This window comes from Molothrus aeneus, chromosome 3, assembly GCF_037042795.1.
Source record: "Molothrus aeneus isolate 106 chromosome 3, BPBGC_Maene_1.0, whole genome shotgun sequence".
Lineage (NCBI taxonomy): Eukaryota > Metazoa > Chordata > Aves > Passeriformes > Icteridae > Molothrus > Molothrus aeneus.
In genome coordinates, this window is record NC_089648.1 from 49242426 (window position 1) to 49260410 (window position 17985).

The 17985-nt window shown below is 40.7% G+C and overlaps 1 protein-coding gene across 1 annotated transcript; it reads right to left on the reverse strand.

Annotated features, from left to right (window-relative positions):
- Positions 1–1795: 1795 nt before the first annotated feature.
- LOC136553930 (p53 apoptosis effector related to PMP-22-like) lies at positions 1796–16138 on the reverse strand. The gene is made up of 3 exons (XM_066545691.1): positions 15928–16138; positions 2262–2405; positions 1796–2010 (listed from the first exon to the last, which is right to left on the reverse strand). Exons 1-3 carry the CDS (start codon positions 16136–16138, stop codon positions 1796–1798), a joined length of 570 nt encoding a protein of 189 aa, XP_066401788.1.
- Positions 16139–17985: the final 1847 nt, after the last annotated feature.

Here is a 17985-nt window from a genome sequence, read left to right on the forward strand (position 1 = left end):
AAGACTTATTTTTGAAATAATACATAGATACTGTATTTTATTGGGTGTAATAAGCATAATGAAAATATTTATTATAAGTTTTTTCTCCTGAATGGATAATATTACAACAAGAATTACAAGTGATTTTATACTAATTGTGTTCTCAATTGTATTTCACTTTGATTTTCTTCCAGCTAGGAAATATTTTTTAAGATTATTTATATGTTCTTGCCTAATTATTCCTTGTTGCATATATTCTCCCATTGTTTATACTCTATCCATCTCTCAGTCTTACTGATCAAGGCTAGGGGACACTCCATAAAAGTGAATGGAGTTAACCACTTAAAAAAACCCAACCAACCAACAAAACAAACAAACAAAAAACTCCAAACAACCCAGGTGAAGCCCTGTGTCTTTATTAATTTTAGCTACCAAAAAAGTTTAACTGAAAAATTTTCCACCTCTAATTTGTTGAAACAAAGAACACTTGGCAGGGCTTTTCATAGAACACAAAATTACAAAATTGCAGATGTGTTACAAGCTAATAAACCTCAGTAGTTAAGGATCTAGATGAGACTCCTTTTCCACATAACATATAATCCTTTTTTTTCAATTAAGAGAATGAATTGAATGTTATAAAGTTAGGTTTAACAAGGCAGAAACCAGCAGAGTCTTGAGTATACTTCATTCCTTGCAGTATATTGAGGCTTGAGGCATTGTGGAGCATAGGATGCTGGAAAATGCTTTATGATGTGATTTTCTCTGTGAGAGCTTTGGTATGAGTTGGTAAGGGGTGTTTATGCATTTTACAGTTACATATGAAAGTATACACTTTCCATTTTTAAAATACTTAAGAACAGCACATGAACAAAAAAGGAGCCTTTTAGCAACTGTATGATACTTACACTCACACTGCTCCAGCTCAACTCCTGAGGTGCAGGGACATCAAACCTGACCTTTCTACACTGAATGAAAAAGTTGGGCCAATATAGCAGAGCACTTTAAAGTCATAGGTTTTGATACAGCAGAAAAAAAAATGTGATGACACCCAAGAAGAAAGCCACACCAGGGGCTTTATCAAACCAGGTCTGCAGGTTGCAGGGTGGCTTGAAATCCCTTCTGCCTCTGCCCACTCTGTACTGGCACCAGCAATGGCACACCAGGATTCTTAAGGCTTTACTGGTGTTTCTTGCTTACTCTTGCAAATATTTAGAAATAAATACATTCCACATGAATGAGCAAAAGTCAAGATGCTGGCTTTGGTAGGGAGCTTTAATCCCTTCTTTACTCTGTCCTTATCTCTGGCTAAAGTGAATGAATGAAAAATAGAAGCAAAGCTATGAAGTGCTGGCTGACTAATTTACTATTTGGCAGTCAGTGGGTAAATGTATTTGACTTTTTGAAAATTGTGCAAAGTCTTCAGGTTAAAGATGATACATACAAAATGGGATTTTTCTGAGTTTCCTTCAGGAAGATGATACATGTTGTTTTGTTTATTGCCAGTTTAATAAGTTTATCTGAATTTAATTACAATTGTGAAGGTATTTAAAATGCAATGGAATCCGCATAAATTCCACTCATGGGAATGAATGAGGAAAACCAAGGGGTTTTAACATTTGTGCTTTATCTGACAAACCCACATCAGATCTGAAGGTCCAAAATAGAGAAGATAACTTTGCTGCAGATGCCAGTGCCATATTTCTACACACATTAGAAAAGTTTCCAGCCTTTTCTACTAACATCTGATGACAATATTCTGAAAAACGTAGCTAGTCTGTCAGGTATCTCTGGAATATGAACACATTTTTCCTGGTGCTTATGGGGAAGAGTAAAAATATGTGGGCTTGACATTACCCAGGATCTGATCTTCATAGTTAGGAAGGCAGCAGAAGAAGAATCCCAAGCATATTTCCATAATGGCGGTGGTCCAGCCAAAGCCATAGGCCCAGCTGAACATATTGATTCCTGTCATCTCAATTTCAGATGAGAACTTTACTGGGTAAATGACCAGGCCCATGATGGAGAACACAGCTGAGGAAACAGGAGAAAACAAAAAAATGTTTAACACCCAGCACCACTGCCATCCTCCATAAGCCCTGTAGCTAAACCCATCGATGTTTTGAAGGATCTGAAAATCAATCCAGTGCCATGAGAGACTTTGATTTTTCATAGAGAGCTCAATTGCACACAGGCAGAGACTTGGGTATCTAATCTGAGGAAAATATCAGCTCTGGAATGGATACATCTGCACAAGCTAAACTTGACTCCACGTGCTGCCTTACCAGCCACGAACAGCAGGCCTCCGATCCCACGGATGAAGTTGAACCGAAGTGTGTCGATGGCAAATGCTATGATGGCCAGTGCAAAACAGATGACTAGAAGTAGAAAGCCAACCAGGTATGTGGCAGCAGCAGCTCTTCCCCAGGCTGAAATCAGAAGGAAGATACATTAGAAAGGAACAAAAACAAAAACAAAGGCTTGTTTTCTCTGGTTAGTAAGTAAGGATTGGTTTTAAAACCTGAGAAAAAAGGATCATCTCCCAAGAAAGAAAGCATGGGAGCTTTCTCTCCTCTTGTGACGTGAGCATTTCAGTTTCACAAGAAATCATGCACTAAGTGCAGAATGCATGAAATTCCAATTGGTCTTCTCATGCAGAATGAAATGGGGGCTTGGGTGCAAGCTTACTGTTTAGTTTTAACAGTTAAGGATTAAGAGAGAAATGGCTTTAAAGGTGTAAAACTGGATGCTGTCCTCAGCAGATGCCATGAAATCAGCTTCCTTTTGCACAGGCAAGGAGAATTAAACTGTCCCTGGAATTAATAAAATCTTCCTTCAAAACAAAGTGTTTATAAAAGCACAACCAATCTGGCAAACTTAAAGGTTTGGAAATAGCCCATAAATGTCAAAATTCAGTGATTTCTGTCTTTCAGCCTTAGTTTAGCTCTGTGTCCTAAATGGAGCTAAGGATTTGGAATCTGTTTTGTAGGGAAATTGGATCTCTGATTTTGGTCCAAATTTAGAACTTCAATTCAAAAAGCTTATTCCAGATATTAATTCTTTCATTTTCAAATTATAAATTTTTATGTTATAACATGCTAAAGCAAAGCATATTGCATTGGCATAATACAACCGGAAAAATAATATTTATTTAATATTTCAAGACTTGAGGAGCAACTACTGCTCAAAGAGATCAAATTTTCTGGATGTAGAAAAGCCACTCTGACACATTTTAAATTATGTATTAAATTGAGTAAGCAGTTAAAGTCTGCTAGGCATCTACAGATTTCATCCCCTCATCTAAGCCACTATGTCTTTGTCAAGTGTTGGCTTCTAACCAAAAATATGCAACAGCAGTGCCAAAAAATTATCACAGCCCAAACAACCCTGACAATAATTACAACTCAACTTAAATGCAGTGCATGCTGTTCAGTAAAAGTTCCCTCTGAAACTGAGTAAGTAGCCTACCAATTTGTTTGCTTTAAGCATGGAAGTAATAAAATGCAAAGTGTCTTGTCTTTCCCTTGACCAGAGTCAAGTAAGCATGAAAGCAAACGACCTGTCCTCAGTGAGTGACAGCTTGGTGTTTGATCTGTCTTTCCCCAGGGCCCACACCACCACTACTATTAGGCAAGAAAAATGGATCAGGATTTTCCAGCTATCCTTTTCTACCCCTCAGTCCATCAGAACCAATTTCCCTTTTGTTTGCTTTTCAACATTCTCCCTGCTTTATGATTCCTACTCCATTCTAGCTATCGCACTATATCTTCAGTTTTATTTCGTCTCCATTCTCTTTCTTATTCCACAAAGTTTCTGTCTGCTTGTAGGGCTTTTCAACTGGGTTGTTTTTCCCAGTAAACAGGCAGCTGCTTGAGAAGATTGAAAGGAACAGCAATTGTGATCTTACATCTCATTTTCTAGCCCAGTGTTTTAGCTCAAGCTCTTCTCTCTAGGAGTTTACACGGGGCTCAGAGGTAGAGTGTGCAGTGTGGAGGCACAGGAGGGAGGACAGCGCCTCAGGCAGAGTATCAAAAGAAAAAGTCAAGGACAGGAATTTCTTATACTCCTCAATATACCCCATTGAAGGTGTTCCTATTCCTAGTCTCTCTGTTACCCCTTTAAAACAGCAAATAAAGGGGCACCTGGCCATAAGAGATGTTTCTCAGCAACGGTGACCTCACTGCTCTTGGATACAAGAGTTCTGGATACTTCTGGTAAAAAGGTGAAATTACAAGAACGTCTAGAACTTCTTAGGTGCACAATTGCTTGTGGTCCAGGCAAAGGAGCAGACTCAGAGCACAGCTGCCTGTCCAGCAAGTTCTGAGACACCAGGAGTCCTGGGGGTTCCATCTCCCCTGCTGCCAAAGCTCAGCCCTGCTTGCCAAGAGCAGCTGACAGTAGAGCACCAAGCCTGGGGTGGGAGCAGCACCTGGGCTGGGGGCTCAGGGAGCTGTGCCTGGTGGCTGCAGACATGTGGGGTGGCACCTTGCCCATGCCAGCAGCTCCCTCCCCCGCCAGGCTCAGCCAGGTGTTTTTCCTGAAGCAGTGTTCCAAATGCTGTGACTGTATGGAAGCAGATTGGGCGCATGCCCAGCCCGCTGGGCACTGGCTATGTGGCAAGAAGAGACATGCTTGTTGCAGGATGCTTACACCATTTGGAGGCATTGCTCAATCACCCGACAGCCAATTTTGTGTCTCCCAGTTCTACAAAAGAGAAAAAAACCCCTTCAACGTTGGAAGAAAAACAGCACACAGCTCCAAGACAGTAGAGTGCATGAAGAGTAAGTCTCTACAGGGTTTTTTTGAAGAAAAGTATTCTGAGTTCATCTGCCCTTTGCAAAAAGCAGCAGCTATCAGTACTCTAAGACCATAGTGTGTAAACATCTTACCTTTCTAGAGTAAAAGGTAATGCTTTGTGCACCAATAATTGCAACTGTTTCTGTATTTCAGATGCTTATTTTATCTTGTGCCGGCCAGGAGTACTAGAATAGTTTAGTTCTTTACAATAGAACCAAGACTTAAAATTTCTTAAAAATGTCAGAATTAGAAGAATTAAATTGGTCAAAATACACTGACAAGCAAGTGGCTAATTTAGTCCCAAATATTTTCCAATCGTTCAATGTTGTGGGTTTTTTTTTGTCATTAATATTGAGTTAAAATAGAAATAAATTGTTCTATCTGCAAAGCTTGTTCTTAAAAATGTGAACTCTAGGCCAAGGAATCCTCACAGGTGCAACACCAATTCAGTGTATTCTTGGCTGTAAAGTGAGTTAAAACCTGAAAGAGCCCAGTCCACCTGTCACCGAATCAAAATTGAAACAGAGGGAGCAGCAGCTTACAGGATATTAAACTGAGTTTGTAAAAATATTCAGCAGTTTTTGAGATCTATTTTCTCAGCCCCAAAAATGGTAATGATCTTTTGGCTGTTTAAGAGTTAAAATGTGCTTGTGAGAAAATAAACCTGTTTATACAAAAATGTCCTTGAATACCAGCATCAACCAGCATCATCTTGTAACGCTTCGGTGCCAGTCCCATTTTTACCTTTTTCAGTTCCTCCAACAGCTGAAAGAACACCAGTGAACACTATGAAAGGGTTTGTGGCAGCTACACACCAGCCACTCTTCAAAACTCCTTCTAACTGGCAATTTTCTGGGCAATTTTGTCTTAAACAAGACACTGCTATCCCAAACAGGCAAGAGGAACCCATGTCCTCACACCTGTCTCAAGCGGGCGAGGACAGTGTTTCTGATAACAGAGCTTTGTATGTCAATCAGCAGTGATTTGTGGGAGTCTGGGCTGCCCAAAGTGAATACAGTAGTATGTGACCACTGGAAAATGGAAATAACTGCCTGACTTCTACAGCTCCCTGCTTTGTGAGAAGACCCCTGAGCTAATTTAGAGACCAGAAAGAGCCCTCCATGCCAGGACAGAGGTCATGATATTTTGCGAGCTACATAATTAGCTGAGACAAAATTCAATAATAACACAGATTAATTACTCTGCTATTAAAACTAACTCAGTTTGGAGGCAGCATGACTACCTCTTGTATTGCACCATATAAACACATTTTGATTATCCTATATCTGGCTGCAGCCATAGGGAAGCTGATGGACTTAATTAGACATCCAGGTCTAAGAATATCTCCAGTTTCCTGCCTTCCTTATTTTACTCCCTCACACATTTTACAGTTTATGAAAATGTAAATACTGTCGGTGCTTCACACAAAAAGAAACAAACTTTCTTGCTCACCAGTAAGTTGAGCCAAAACTTTGAACCACCAAACCTAGTATTTCCTTAGCCTGTCATCTTCATGCTCCAAAAGCTCCATGCTTCAAAAAAGGGGGTGTTGTGTCTTGAAAATAGCATATAAGCTTTACTTCCTCCATGACAAATACAAATGCCCAAGTTCCTGGTGGATGTGTTTCAAAACATGGGAAAACACTCACAATAACATTGGAAAACACAATAACATTCTCATGTTTTTCTTGATCTAGTACTCCTACACCACATAAACTGCTGAGTTTCTCCTTGGGTGACATTTTTTGAAAGCAACCCCAGAGAGTTCAGAAGTACCGCTCCTTGTATGATCAATAAGAACATACTTCTCCAAATTTTCCTCTTGGCTGGAAGCTAAATACACAACTAGCATTGGAAAGAAAAACAAGTATTTATTGTCAGCTCAAAGACACCAACAATTATCTAGGGGTTCTTGCTGACTGATCAGTTTCACACTGCAGTGAATTGGGCAGCAATTTGAGGAAGGGTAGCTTTAATTCACAAGAACCAGGGAGGGGTGAAAGAAAATGTAACAGACATTTTGCTCTGTTATTCTTCATACCAGGGAGGGAAAGAAACATAGACCCTGCAGTTCCAGCTGCAGTCTTGCAAAGCAACTCTTAGGAGAACTAAAATCTGCTGTGGTAGCGATTCATCTCTGTGTTGTACGTAAGGAGGATATTTCTAGGCTGAGTTTGCAGAGCTCAACCTGTTTAACATCTCTCTGATTAAAGGGAAAGAGTATTATTTTGGAAACAAAGCTGAACTCACTTGAGTTTCTCAACCTGGCGTTCTTTGTCAGGGTGTGGCGAGCACTGCAGAGCACATGCTTCACTTTGGAAAGGAACCACTTTGGCCAGGTTTTACCCATTTCCCTTTGGCTGGTTCTCCTCAAGTAAGTTTCCATGTGATAGTGCACATGTTTGCAGCAGAACTCATGTTCCCTTAGCGTGACTCTTAAGGTGGTCCATCAAACCCATTAACCCACATCTCTACCAGCCAAAGCTGCTAGTGTGCATGCACACCCTTTCATCAGGACTCTGGATTTCCTGTGTTACCTGTGCAACACGACACAGTGCAAAATCCTATCTTCTGGAAATACTGACTCTGTAACACGCCAGCTCTGGGGAATTTCTGTGCTCTTTCTGGAAACAAATGCACACTATAATCTCTGCAATTGTTTGCTGATCACGTGAGCTGGCATGGAAATACCAGTGTGCATGTGTTTGTATACAGCCAAGATAAATCAGAAACTACCAAAAGCAGCTTCTTTTGAATAAACTGCATGTGCAGACTGAAAGCCATTGACTGAAAATTATTTCAAAGGAAGTTTGTACAACTGAGAAGAAGATCACATATTAGTCATGGATAATTTATGAACAGAATAAAAGGAGGAAAATAATATTAAAGGTATGATTACATGTGTACTATTTTCCGAGTTTCTGTCTTCATTGCATCTGGATCTTCATTCAGAGAACTTCATTCTCTGTATATCTTTCATATGGGTAGTCAATACTGGAGGATTTTTTTGGTTGAAATTTATATCTTTTGCAATGGAATACAATATTTTTAGTCTTTCTGTATGACATCCTCTTTGGCAACTCTGTTCTTTTCCCCATGGAATTACTTTATTAGAATGCATCGGCTGTGAATATGGATTTCTTGTTTAATAACAGAGTACTGTCTTATGAAAGTCATTTTTGTGTAAGCCAGAACCAGCTTTTATCTTGCCACTATTTAAAAGACAACCATGGAAACAGAGAATGACCTATTTAGGTTCACATTAGGATAATGTCATGGCCAAAGTTTCTCAAGGATTAGTAACAGGTCCCATATAAATGAGAAAGGATTAGGACACTAGGACAATTACCCCATAATAATGATTTTAGGTGACAACATTAAGGAAAAGAACATTTATGAGTAGTTCTTCTATCAATAAAACATAGTATACATTAGCAGAAGGCAGTGTTTTGTCCATAGCTGTATGCTAAAATGATAGCTCAGTGTGGCTTGCTGGGCTTTAACTCCTTTAAAGGAAAAACCTATTAATTCCTCACCCCTGACTTCACCCACCAACAAACACAGGCAAAACCTTTATGTAATCTGAAACCCTCCTTTCTTACTGAGGCAAGCAATTAAACTTAGAAGCGATTCTGAGTTGAATTTGAGGGGAGGAGCAGTTACGTCTTGAGGGAGTGGTTCAAATTCATCTCATCATAAACTCAGGCGTGTACAGGCTTGACTTACAAGCTAGCTTCTGCAAATCCTGCATTAATGAGGGCTGCTCCCTGATGCTTGCTTAGTGCTGGGAAAGCAGAAGGGGCAGAAGGGCTAGAGCCATCATCAAAGGGAGCACCAAGGGAGTAAGTTAGATATTAGATATAATGCACATACAGTGCCTCAAAATTGAAGGTTTGCTCACAAGAGAGTCAGGGAGTACCCCTATCTCACATTCTCTTCAGAAGCAGTTGCACACACTGGGAAAATCTCAGGATTAAAGCTCAGCCTCATACACTTTATTGCTATAACATTTTTTCCTCCTATATTTTTTCCTATTTATTTTAAATTAAAGCAGGATTACTTATACTTGGATGTGTACATGGGGTTTGGGAGGGTCAAGTAAATAAAATAAGTAAGGTATTGATTAATCGGTTAATTTACATAAGCTCAGTTAATGAGAATAGCAAGATGTACCTGCTCCCTAATTACCCCTGAGTGGGTTGAAATATTTAATGTGAATTAAACAGCATCGATTTCCATGATAATACAGGCTATGAACTAGGACTTTTAATCAAAACAGTAGAGTGGAACCTTTTTTTAAAAAAGTTCTTTTTAAGTTTTATATTCCCAAAGTAATTTGGGACTAATGAACACTGAATTTACATCTTATTTCCATGTGCACCAAGAATTGTTGTCACTCTTGATCTGCAGTTTTCATGCTGTGAGCAAACTTTGTTCTGAAACCTTAATGAAAATCACCTTTTGCACTAGGGAATTCCCCACTAACAGACAGCAGCTGTGAACCTGGATCTGATTTTCTGATAGAAGCAAAATTTTACTGTTTGCAAAATAAAACCCTTAGAATATAAGCAGAAGTCATGCTTTGTACTCATAAAAATATATTGAATTTATTTACTCTTCTTGCTAATGAAACGGCTTTTACAATGCACCCTGAAAATCTTTGTCCCTTTCTGCTTTCTGCTGATGAGGCTGTTAAATTAATTGCACAGAGACTTCCTATTTTTCTGGGGCCTGATTTGGGCACAGCATGCATATGTCAGCACAGTAGGTGACATTAGATGTACTCAGTTTCAGATTAGTAATTCAGCAGGACTGAAGTGAAGTGTTATTTAGTACTAGCAGAAGGAAGCCAGATACCTCTGGAACACAGGCTAGTATCAGCACTCCACCAGCTACTTTGAGTTCCTGGGAATTTTTGAGCAATGAGTTATTTTGTAATGGTACTTGATGAAGAAGAAACATGGCATTACAATGCTCACTGAGTAAGTGTATTTGAAGCATCTCAGAACAGCACAAGCTGCCAGTAAAAAGTGATACAGAAATGTGAAAGAATGTTCTGAGTTTTGTTTCTTTTGCTGTTTAACACCTTCTCACTTAAGTAATATGTTTAAACCTACACTGGAATATGAAATGCATCTTGCAGCCCTTATCACTGCGCAGACTATGGAGATGTTGTTATGGAAATGCTGTATTAGACTACCTCAATAAACTAGAGGAACAGATGAGGTGAAGAGGATTGAGAGTTTGGCCACAAGTTTCCACATGCTGTCAGCAGAGATGCCTCCTATGTAAGTGCCTGGAATCCTCTCTTCAGGACTTCAGGGCCTGAAAATGCAAAGTGTTGAGGATCTCCTCAAAATCCTCAGCACCAGCAGTTCATATCTCCTGATGGGTAGATGAGAATGTTCCACATGACTGCTATTTTTCCACATAATCTGACCGTAATTATTAAGGGAAGGCTGGATAATAAACAGTGGGATTACACGTGCAATTGCTCTCTGGAGCGTTAATTGCTCAAGAGTATTACTATTATTTAGAAACAAATCTGATTAAGTCAGTCTGCCACAGAAATTATAAAAGTACAAACTCTAAAACTACAAGGGAAAGCAGACAAGAAATTGCAGATAAGGAATAAAAATTTTCATGGTAATTAAATGCTCTAGCCTTGATTCCCTTCTCTTATACCTGTTCAGAAACAATGGATTGTCTTCTACAAGCTGGGGAAAAATCAAATGTTTTCTTTCCTTCTTGCATTATTCCTTACAAACACTGTTGTGATTTTTTCATTCTATGTTAAAACTGTATTTTTGCTATATGTTTAAAACTGTATTTTTTTTCTTATTCTAAGCTTTGAATAATTATTGAGTATTCTACATTATTCAGTAACTAATCTTGTAATCTCATTTCTCACTGCTTAATACCAGGGAACATTATACTTTAGGGAAAATGATGTCTTAGGAAATCATATGCTTCTCTACACACTGTAATTAAAACTACAGACAACCACTTTATATAAATATAACTATTTTATGCTACAATACAGCAGGAACAGCAGCAGCCTTTTGTTTTTATTTCACCCTGTGCCAAAGGAGTCAAGGTTTGCTCTTTAATCCAGGCCATGTACAGAGCAGAGCTGGGCTCCATCCTGGGTTCTCCCACAGGCTTCTTGATCTGCTCAGAAACCTCCCCAGCCTCTTTCCCAGCTGCAAAGACACTTTTGCAAAACTACATGGATGTTACCAAATTCTGAAAGCTGTTAAGTGCAGAACCTTGACTTCAGGAAAAATCTGCAATAAAGGCCTGGTGACTTGAGCTGGTCCCTACTTCAAAAGCACAGCTACTTGTTTACTTCATTTCTGTTTTGATGTACAGACACCCTCAGATGCCAGAGAGACACTGGGACATCTTGCTTGTCCTCCATCTGCTATATCCCATCCTGTTCCTTCTAAAATATCCCCATGTCACTCTGCTGAGAGTGCTTGCTTTATCTTGGGGCAAGTAAGAATTTCCCCATGCTGGGATTAGGTGCTGGCTGTCAGATGTGATGGGAATGTGGGGGAAGGAAAAAGTTTTACGCAGGTAGTGTGGCAGTGGCAAAACTTGGTGCCTGGTCTGTCCTGTGCCCTGGGTGTAATGAGCCACTGCTCTGATGGAGAAGGTCATTTTCCAGAGGGAGAGCTGTGTGGCCAGCAGTGCAAAGGCACTGCTAGGTGTAGTACCATGAGAGAGACTTTGGAAACTGATCCCAGCTACACCATGTAATCTTGCTGTTGTATCACTACTTGTGTATTTTTAGTAAGTGATTTCCATTGTGTTCTTCCTCCAGGATAATAAATGGTGTTTCACTGTAGCAAAAGATTCCATGGAAACAAAGCTTGGTACAAGAAAAGTGGGGGGAAAAAATCTACTCATCAATGGGGATGCAGAATATTTCTTTTCTCAAAAGGATGTTACTTTTGCAACACTTCCTTCTTTCACTTATCCTGTAGCCATACTTATCTGCTGTCATATTTGAAGTAGATTTTGTTCATTATAATCATACTATACTAGCCTTCTTATCTTGTAATATTGCATTCATACTCATGGACCAAAATAAAACTGGATATCTAGTTGCCCATTATTTGCCTGGAAGACAAGCTGCACAAAGGGGTCCCTTCCAGATGGCAAAAGCATTCATCCCTCCACTAATCTCCACAGCTACAAACCCCTCCACGCATCCTAGGAGAAATCTATAATAGAATATTACAATGTGAAAATAACTGAAGATGTGGATTTCACTTGCCATATGGAAATGCCTTTTCCTGATTTTTTCCCCAAGATCTCTTTTTTGCACTATGCAAATAAGATGACCTCATCAACATACACTTTAAAATTTCAGATGTTCTGATGGCAGCATCTGCAAATGGAAGAACTGCAAGGCTGGATGGAAGATAAGAAGGGACAAGTGTAGTCACAAGTTTTTCACCCTTTGTGCATCACATTCAGATGAATAAAATCAGTTATTTCTCCCCACATTATTTATTATGTATTTACCTACACATGTTTAAACATCTTCAAAGCCTGCAGTGGAATAAATTACATACTGAAGAAATGTCTCAGGTCTGCAAGACACACTTTGTTCAAGACAGGTAATACAGCCAAAGAACAAGAAAAACAAAGGAGTGCTGTGCCAGCATCATGATGGGATTTAACCTGTGCATTTTCTTTGTAAGCTCATCCATGTCCACAGAGGTACATTCCATATTGCTCATTATCTATCTAAAAAGTCTTAATCTCTCTTTGTATGTGTTCAAGCATGTCATCAGATTAAGCCCTTTGTTTTTTCAAGTGCAAGAACAATGAAGCGCAAGAGCAATGAATTTCTCAGTCCCTCATCCTAAATTTCCTGCATTTTGAGTAAGTGTCTATTGCATTGGATATTTTCTCCTAGAAAGTTCTATTTATTTGAACTAAATGTGCTTGAAAAGCAACAGTCTTTGATAAAGTCTACGTGAGTGTCATATGTTTAAAGCAGATGATCTGAAGTCTTGGAGAAGATAACAGAGTGTATAAACTCTTCATATTCTCACTTTCCACAGAGCTCATAAACTTTGCAAAAGAGCACGGGTTAGCAGATTCTTTCACAAAAGGTAAGTGTACCAGTGGAGTTACTCCACTGCCTTTTCAAGAAAAAAGAAAAAGAAAAATAAATCAAAACCTCTGAATTGCACTGATGCAGCCAATTAAATAGTCAACCTTCTTCCCTTCCAATATAATCAACCTCAGTGACATTGGGTTTTTGCCTTTCAACTGTATAAACACATCTTGAGCCAAACAACTGAGATTCAAGGGGAATTATAAACATTGCACATGCAGAATTTGATTTGAATTTGCACATTATAATTAACGACTTGCAAGGATGTTGCAATTACATCTAATTATGATAGGATGAAGATGACTGTAGTGGATTAAGATAACTACACTGTCCAAGTCATGTTGACAATATTTGCTGGCAGCTGCTGGGGTACACATACATATAATGTTTATCAGTGAAACCACCTCTGCAGGAGGGCCAAATTTCAGAACCTACCCAGCCAGTGGCAGATTAGGCAGGGAAGCTGAGAGTAAAGGTCAGAAGAAACAAGATGGAAACTGTGGAACAGAGGGGGGAAAAGAGATCTCATCTCAGGAATGCTGTAAAACATTTCTGTCCTTTACGTTTACATCACATCTTTGTCTCTGTTCTCAGGAAGGCGTGTAATTACACTTTGTTTAACCAGCACTGTGTTTAGCTTGGCACAAAGTTAAACATCCCACAGAACATGATGCTGAATGCTTGTTTTCCATGACCTTTCTGGAGCACAGTAGATAAATTTAATCCCAGAATTACTAAAAGCCTCTATTTCATCACTAAGGCAGGTACAATCAGGCTCAACACAAGAAGACCTGGATGCTCACAAATGAGATATTCTCATGGCCTGGCCTTTTGGGTGGAATCCAAGACCAGCATCAGCCACCTCTGCCCTGCATGAGAAAAGGTGGGAGTCACAAAAGAAACATCCCAACCCTGCATCACTGAGCATGGAAAAATGTAGAACAGGATTGGATCTGAGCACACCCCACTGTCAAGAAGGGGTCTAAGGGAAAGGCCTGGAAGAGATCAGGACAGTGACATGATTTTGCAGCCTTAACAGTCAGGTCTACTTCTTGGTCAGGGATAACTCACCTCCTGAAGGGCAAGGTCTGCATTTTAATGGCATAATCTGGCAAAGGCAGAAGCCTGGCAGCATAACCCTCTCTTACCTGGCCTTTGCATACCTTGTTTACATACAGCCTTCACATATTCTCCCACTGGCTAGGTGACTCCATTGTGCCAGACATATCCAGGAAATTTTGTCCAGGAGGACTTTGAGGATTTGCTTAGGCTTCCTGGGTATTTAATCAACCTTGAACAGTTCAAGTGATAGATGCATGCCTATTGAGGGCATAATGCAGTCATGCAGCTCACAAACAGCATTTCTAATGCTTTCAGAATAGTCAATGGACTCTCCAATGTACCTACTGGATTGTGTCTTGCATGTGTGTACCAAGTCCACAATGTTAGTGTAAAAAGTGCTGGACTTATTGTGGATGTGATTCATGGTAACCCCAGACATTGCAGGACAGTCCTCACAGCAGTTGACCTCCCTGATTTGTCTGTAGATGCTGTCCAGTTTCCAGGGAAACTGTGCATGCAGCTGCAGAATTTAAAGCTATCAGAGTGAAGCAGGATAAGGAAATGAAATGCCAAATACCAAATCTAGGTCCCAGAAGTAAGGAGAAATTTCTCTTGTGTTATCAAGAGAAGCAAGGTGAAACATCTTGGTGTTTCCTGTCCAGTTAAAGCTGGCATTCATAGCATTCTCCAGGGCCTAACTTGGAGATCAAGAGGAGGGCTTGCTTTTCAGGAAACTAGGAGGAAACTCAGGACGGAGAAGCCCTCTACTAAGCATCATGTTCTTTCTCCTCTCACATGCCATTTGGCAGAGGACCATTTGCTGGCTTGATTTACACCCAGCCACAGAGCTGATGCTGGAGCCCTGAGAGCAGGGCTGGATGGTGATGCTCAGTGGAGCTGGTCATGCCTGGAGCCCTACACTCACAGAGGCCTGCTGCAATTAACTCATTACAGCTGAATTTTGTGCATAGAAGGTAGAGTTTCATGACATACAATAAACCTTCAGGAACAATTTTGAAGTGCTGTAATAAATGATCCCTGAGATTGCTTAAGCAAGTGCTTTTACTCTTATTTTTAACAAGAAGGGCTGAAATTCTGAGCCCTAGAGAAAAGGTTCTTCCTTTTAATTTGAATGAGCATAAATTTTAAGAACTCTTCAACTTCCATTCCAGTTCAAGCTAACAGCCTTTCATTCACTATTACTTGCTTCAAACCATGGCCAATAGAAAATATACAGAGAGAAAAAAAGGAAATATAAAAAGGAAACAGAGCACATACAGAATGACCCTTCTCTTCTCCCACACTTGTGGTTTACATCTATTCAAGCTGAAGATTGCACCCAGGTCAACATGTTTAATAGCATGCTTCACCAAAACTTAGTATGAACAAGAAATCCTTTCATCTTTTAAAGCTTTCTTTCATAATCACAAGGAGACTCTTTCACACAACCCACCTACTGGAGCAGTTTCAGAGCAGCATTCTGCAGCCTGACACTCCCTGGGAATATCTTACTGCCATCTTACATTTTTACCTCCCTGTTTCTGGCACTCAAACCTGCTTGTCACACTAATGCCAGGCTTCCCCACACAACTTGTAGTTTGGATGTTTGATCACCAGTAGCCGTTAAGTTTTGAGAAGCAGTGATTAGTGAGAAGAGGTTACCAGGTTCTTCTGAGAGACAAAAAAAATCCTGTATTATTTTTTGCACAGGTACCATACCATGTGTGGGTTTTTATGTATTAGGTAATCCTCTAGGTTCTTTTCTGCACAGGGGTGTGAGGGCATTTTATTTCTTCACCCGCTTAGTCAAAAGCCTCGGTGTACTCAGTGACAGTCCCTATTGCCTGTGGCTTCATATATAAATTGGGTGATACATTTAGGAGACCTGCGGGAAGGTGACCTGGGGGATGTGACCCTCTGCTTCAGAGCCTGCTCCCGCCACCCCTGTCGGCGCTTACCGTAGCCCATGAGGGACTCGCAGTTCCATTGCCCACCCTGGTCACCCCTCCTGCAGATCTGCCAGAGCGACGCTTGCAGCACGTAGGGCAAGGTCTGCGACTCCAGCCAGCCCCAGCCCGCCAGCGCGATGATGCCGAAGATGACCCCGATGCCCAGGAGCAGGGGCAGGATCCATCTGCAGCGCGTGTAGTCCAGGCCGTACTTCACCATGGCTGGGGGCAGCTGCTGGCAGGACAAGGCCTCTCTGCCTCAGGCTGGGAGCGATGGCTGCCTCTGCTGAGCTCCTGGAAAGGCGCTGCCGGCACCTGAGAACGCCTGTGCAGATATTGGGGAAAAGCTTCTCAGCCAGGACAGACACAGCAGAGAGGGAGGGAGGGATGGAGGGAGGGAAGGAGCTCCACCTAGATTCAGATGAGTAAGAGCTGCCGCTGAGCAATAACCAGTTGAGCTGGGGAGAAGCTTCGAGGCTGGGTTTATCTGTGAGATCTTCTCTGCCCTGCTGACTAGGTAACAAATCAGGAGATGTTTACCCTCAGCATTTAACACTTTCCTTCCTGACTTCCCCACCTTTCCATCTTCTAAGGGATTTGCATTATGGCAGGAGAAAGCAAAGACAAGAGGGAACAGTTGCATGACATGGTGGATGTTTCTAAGACTTGCCACCTGGAGGCTGTGAGCTGCCTTTCTAGGGCTCCATTTAAAAAATAAAATCATACCTTATTTTTTTACCTTATTTATGAGTATTAAAGAAATTTCCATAGCTGTTATAAAGCTAAGGCAATAAAGAATGTCACTGTTGGCTCTTCCCCTTCTGGAGCATAGGTACAGAGGAAAAGAAAACTATAGTATGATCTGGATATAGCCTTATGGGAGAACAAAAGCTGAATTGTGATTTGACTGAGCCTCAACTGACAAACACTCCCTGAGTGTGGATCTGGCTGTACAAGCACTGCCTGGGGCCTGTCAGAGCCTGTCTGCAGCTGCCAGGAGTGCAAGGCAGAGATGAGCCATCACCCCTCTGTGCCCTGGGAGGACACTCAGTGAGTGAAGGGCAGAGCTTCCTGTCTGTCGGCTCAGAAGAGATATTGCCATGTTCCCTGCACTCTCCCTTTGAACTAACACGTGCTACAACCTAGTATTTTGCTAGAGCCCAATTACATTTATGTCTGGAAGCAGCTGCAGCCCTTGATCAAAGCTGGTTTGTGTGAAACACAGTTAAGCCCAGAGGATGCGAAGTATCCTTTGCTCCCATGGTGGATTTTGTCAGGTAGGGCTGCATCCAAGTACTGACCTCGTTTACTCAAAGAAATTTGTTATTGTGTTGCAGCTCTCATGGTGGAATGTGACAGCTATGAACTGTTTGTGAACTGCACAGCACTTTTCTGAATTAATACTCATGAATCAATAATGGCCTAAATAAAGGAAATTAATAATTTACATTGCACTGATACACTGTGCCTGAAGAGGTATTGAGCTTGAACAAAACTGGAACATCCACATCAATGAGCTGCAGCACAGTGAAGTGCTAACTCCATGAAAAATTAGATTTGAAGAAGTAAATTTGACACCATGCCTTATCTCTCATCAGATACCTTATTTGCCTGCTGGTAGATTAGCAGTGGTGTGGCTGCCTTATCTCTCATTCTGGCCAGCTGAAGCATCCTGCCAGCAGCTTTCCTGTGGCACAGATAGTCCAATATCCCTGTGGCTGTGAGAGATCCATCAGGGGTATCCAACAGGCCTCTGTGAGAGCAGGAGATATTTTTACTGCTTTGACCATTGAATTTGAGTGTTGCTGAAAGCTACAGCCAACTATGAAGACACCTCAGCTGCTGTTTTGAATTGGAAATAAGGGAAAATCTCACTTTTTCTTTTTCTTTTTTTTTTTTTTTTTGGTAAAATAAACTTTTGGGAACAACCATTCCCTTTGAATAGAATGTATCTTCAGTTGTAGCCCACATTTGTGCTATCCACAAATTCAGTTATCATTTACCTAATGTTTAAAATATCATTTACCTGCTCTATAACACTGCAATATACAATTTTTAAATGCATGA

Excerpts from the sequence above, each read along its gene's own strand:
- LOC136553930 (XM_066545691.1), bottom strand. The coding sequence starts at position 16,138 with ATGGTGAAGTACGGCCTGGACTACACGCGCTGCAGATGGATCCTGCCC. Across the intron at positions 2,406-15,927 it reads CGAGTCCCTCATGGGCTACG|CCTGGGGAAGAGCTGCTGCT; the intron begins GTAAGCGCCGAC and ends TTCTGATTTCAG. Across the intron at positions 2,011-2,261 it reads AGGCCTGCTGTTCGTGGCTG|CTGTGTTCTCCATCATGGGC; the intron begins GTAAGGCAGCAC and ends CTGTTTCCTCAG.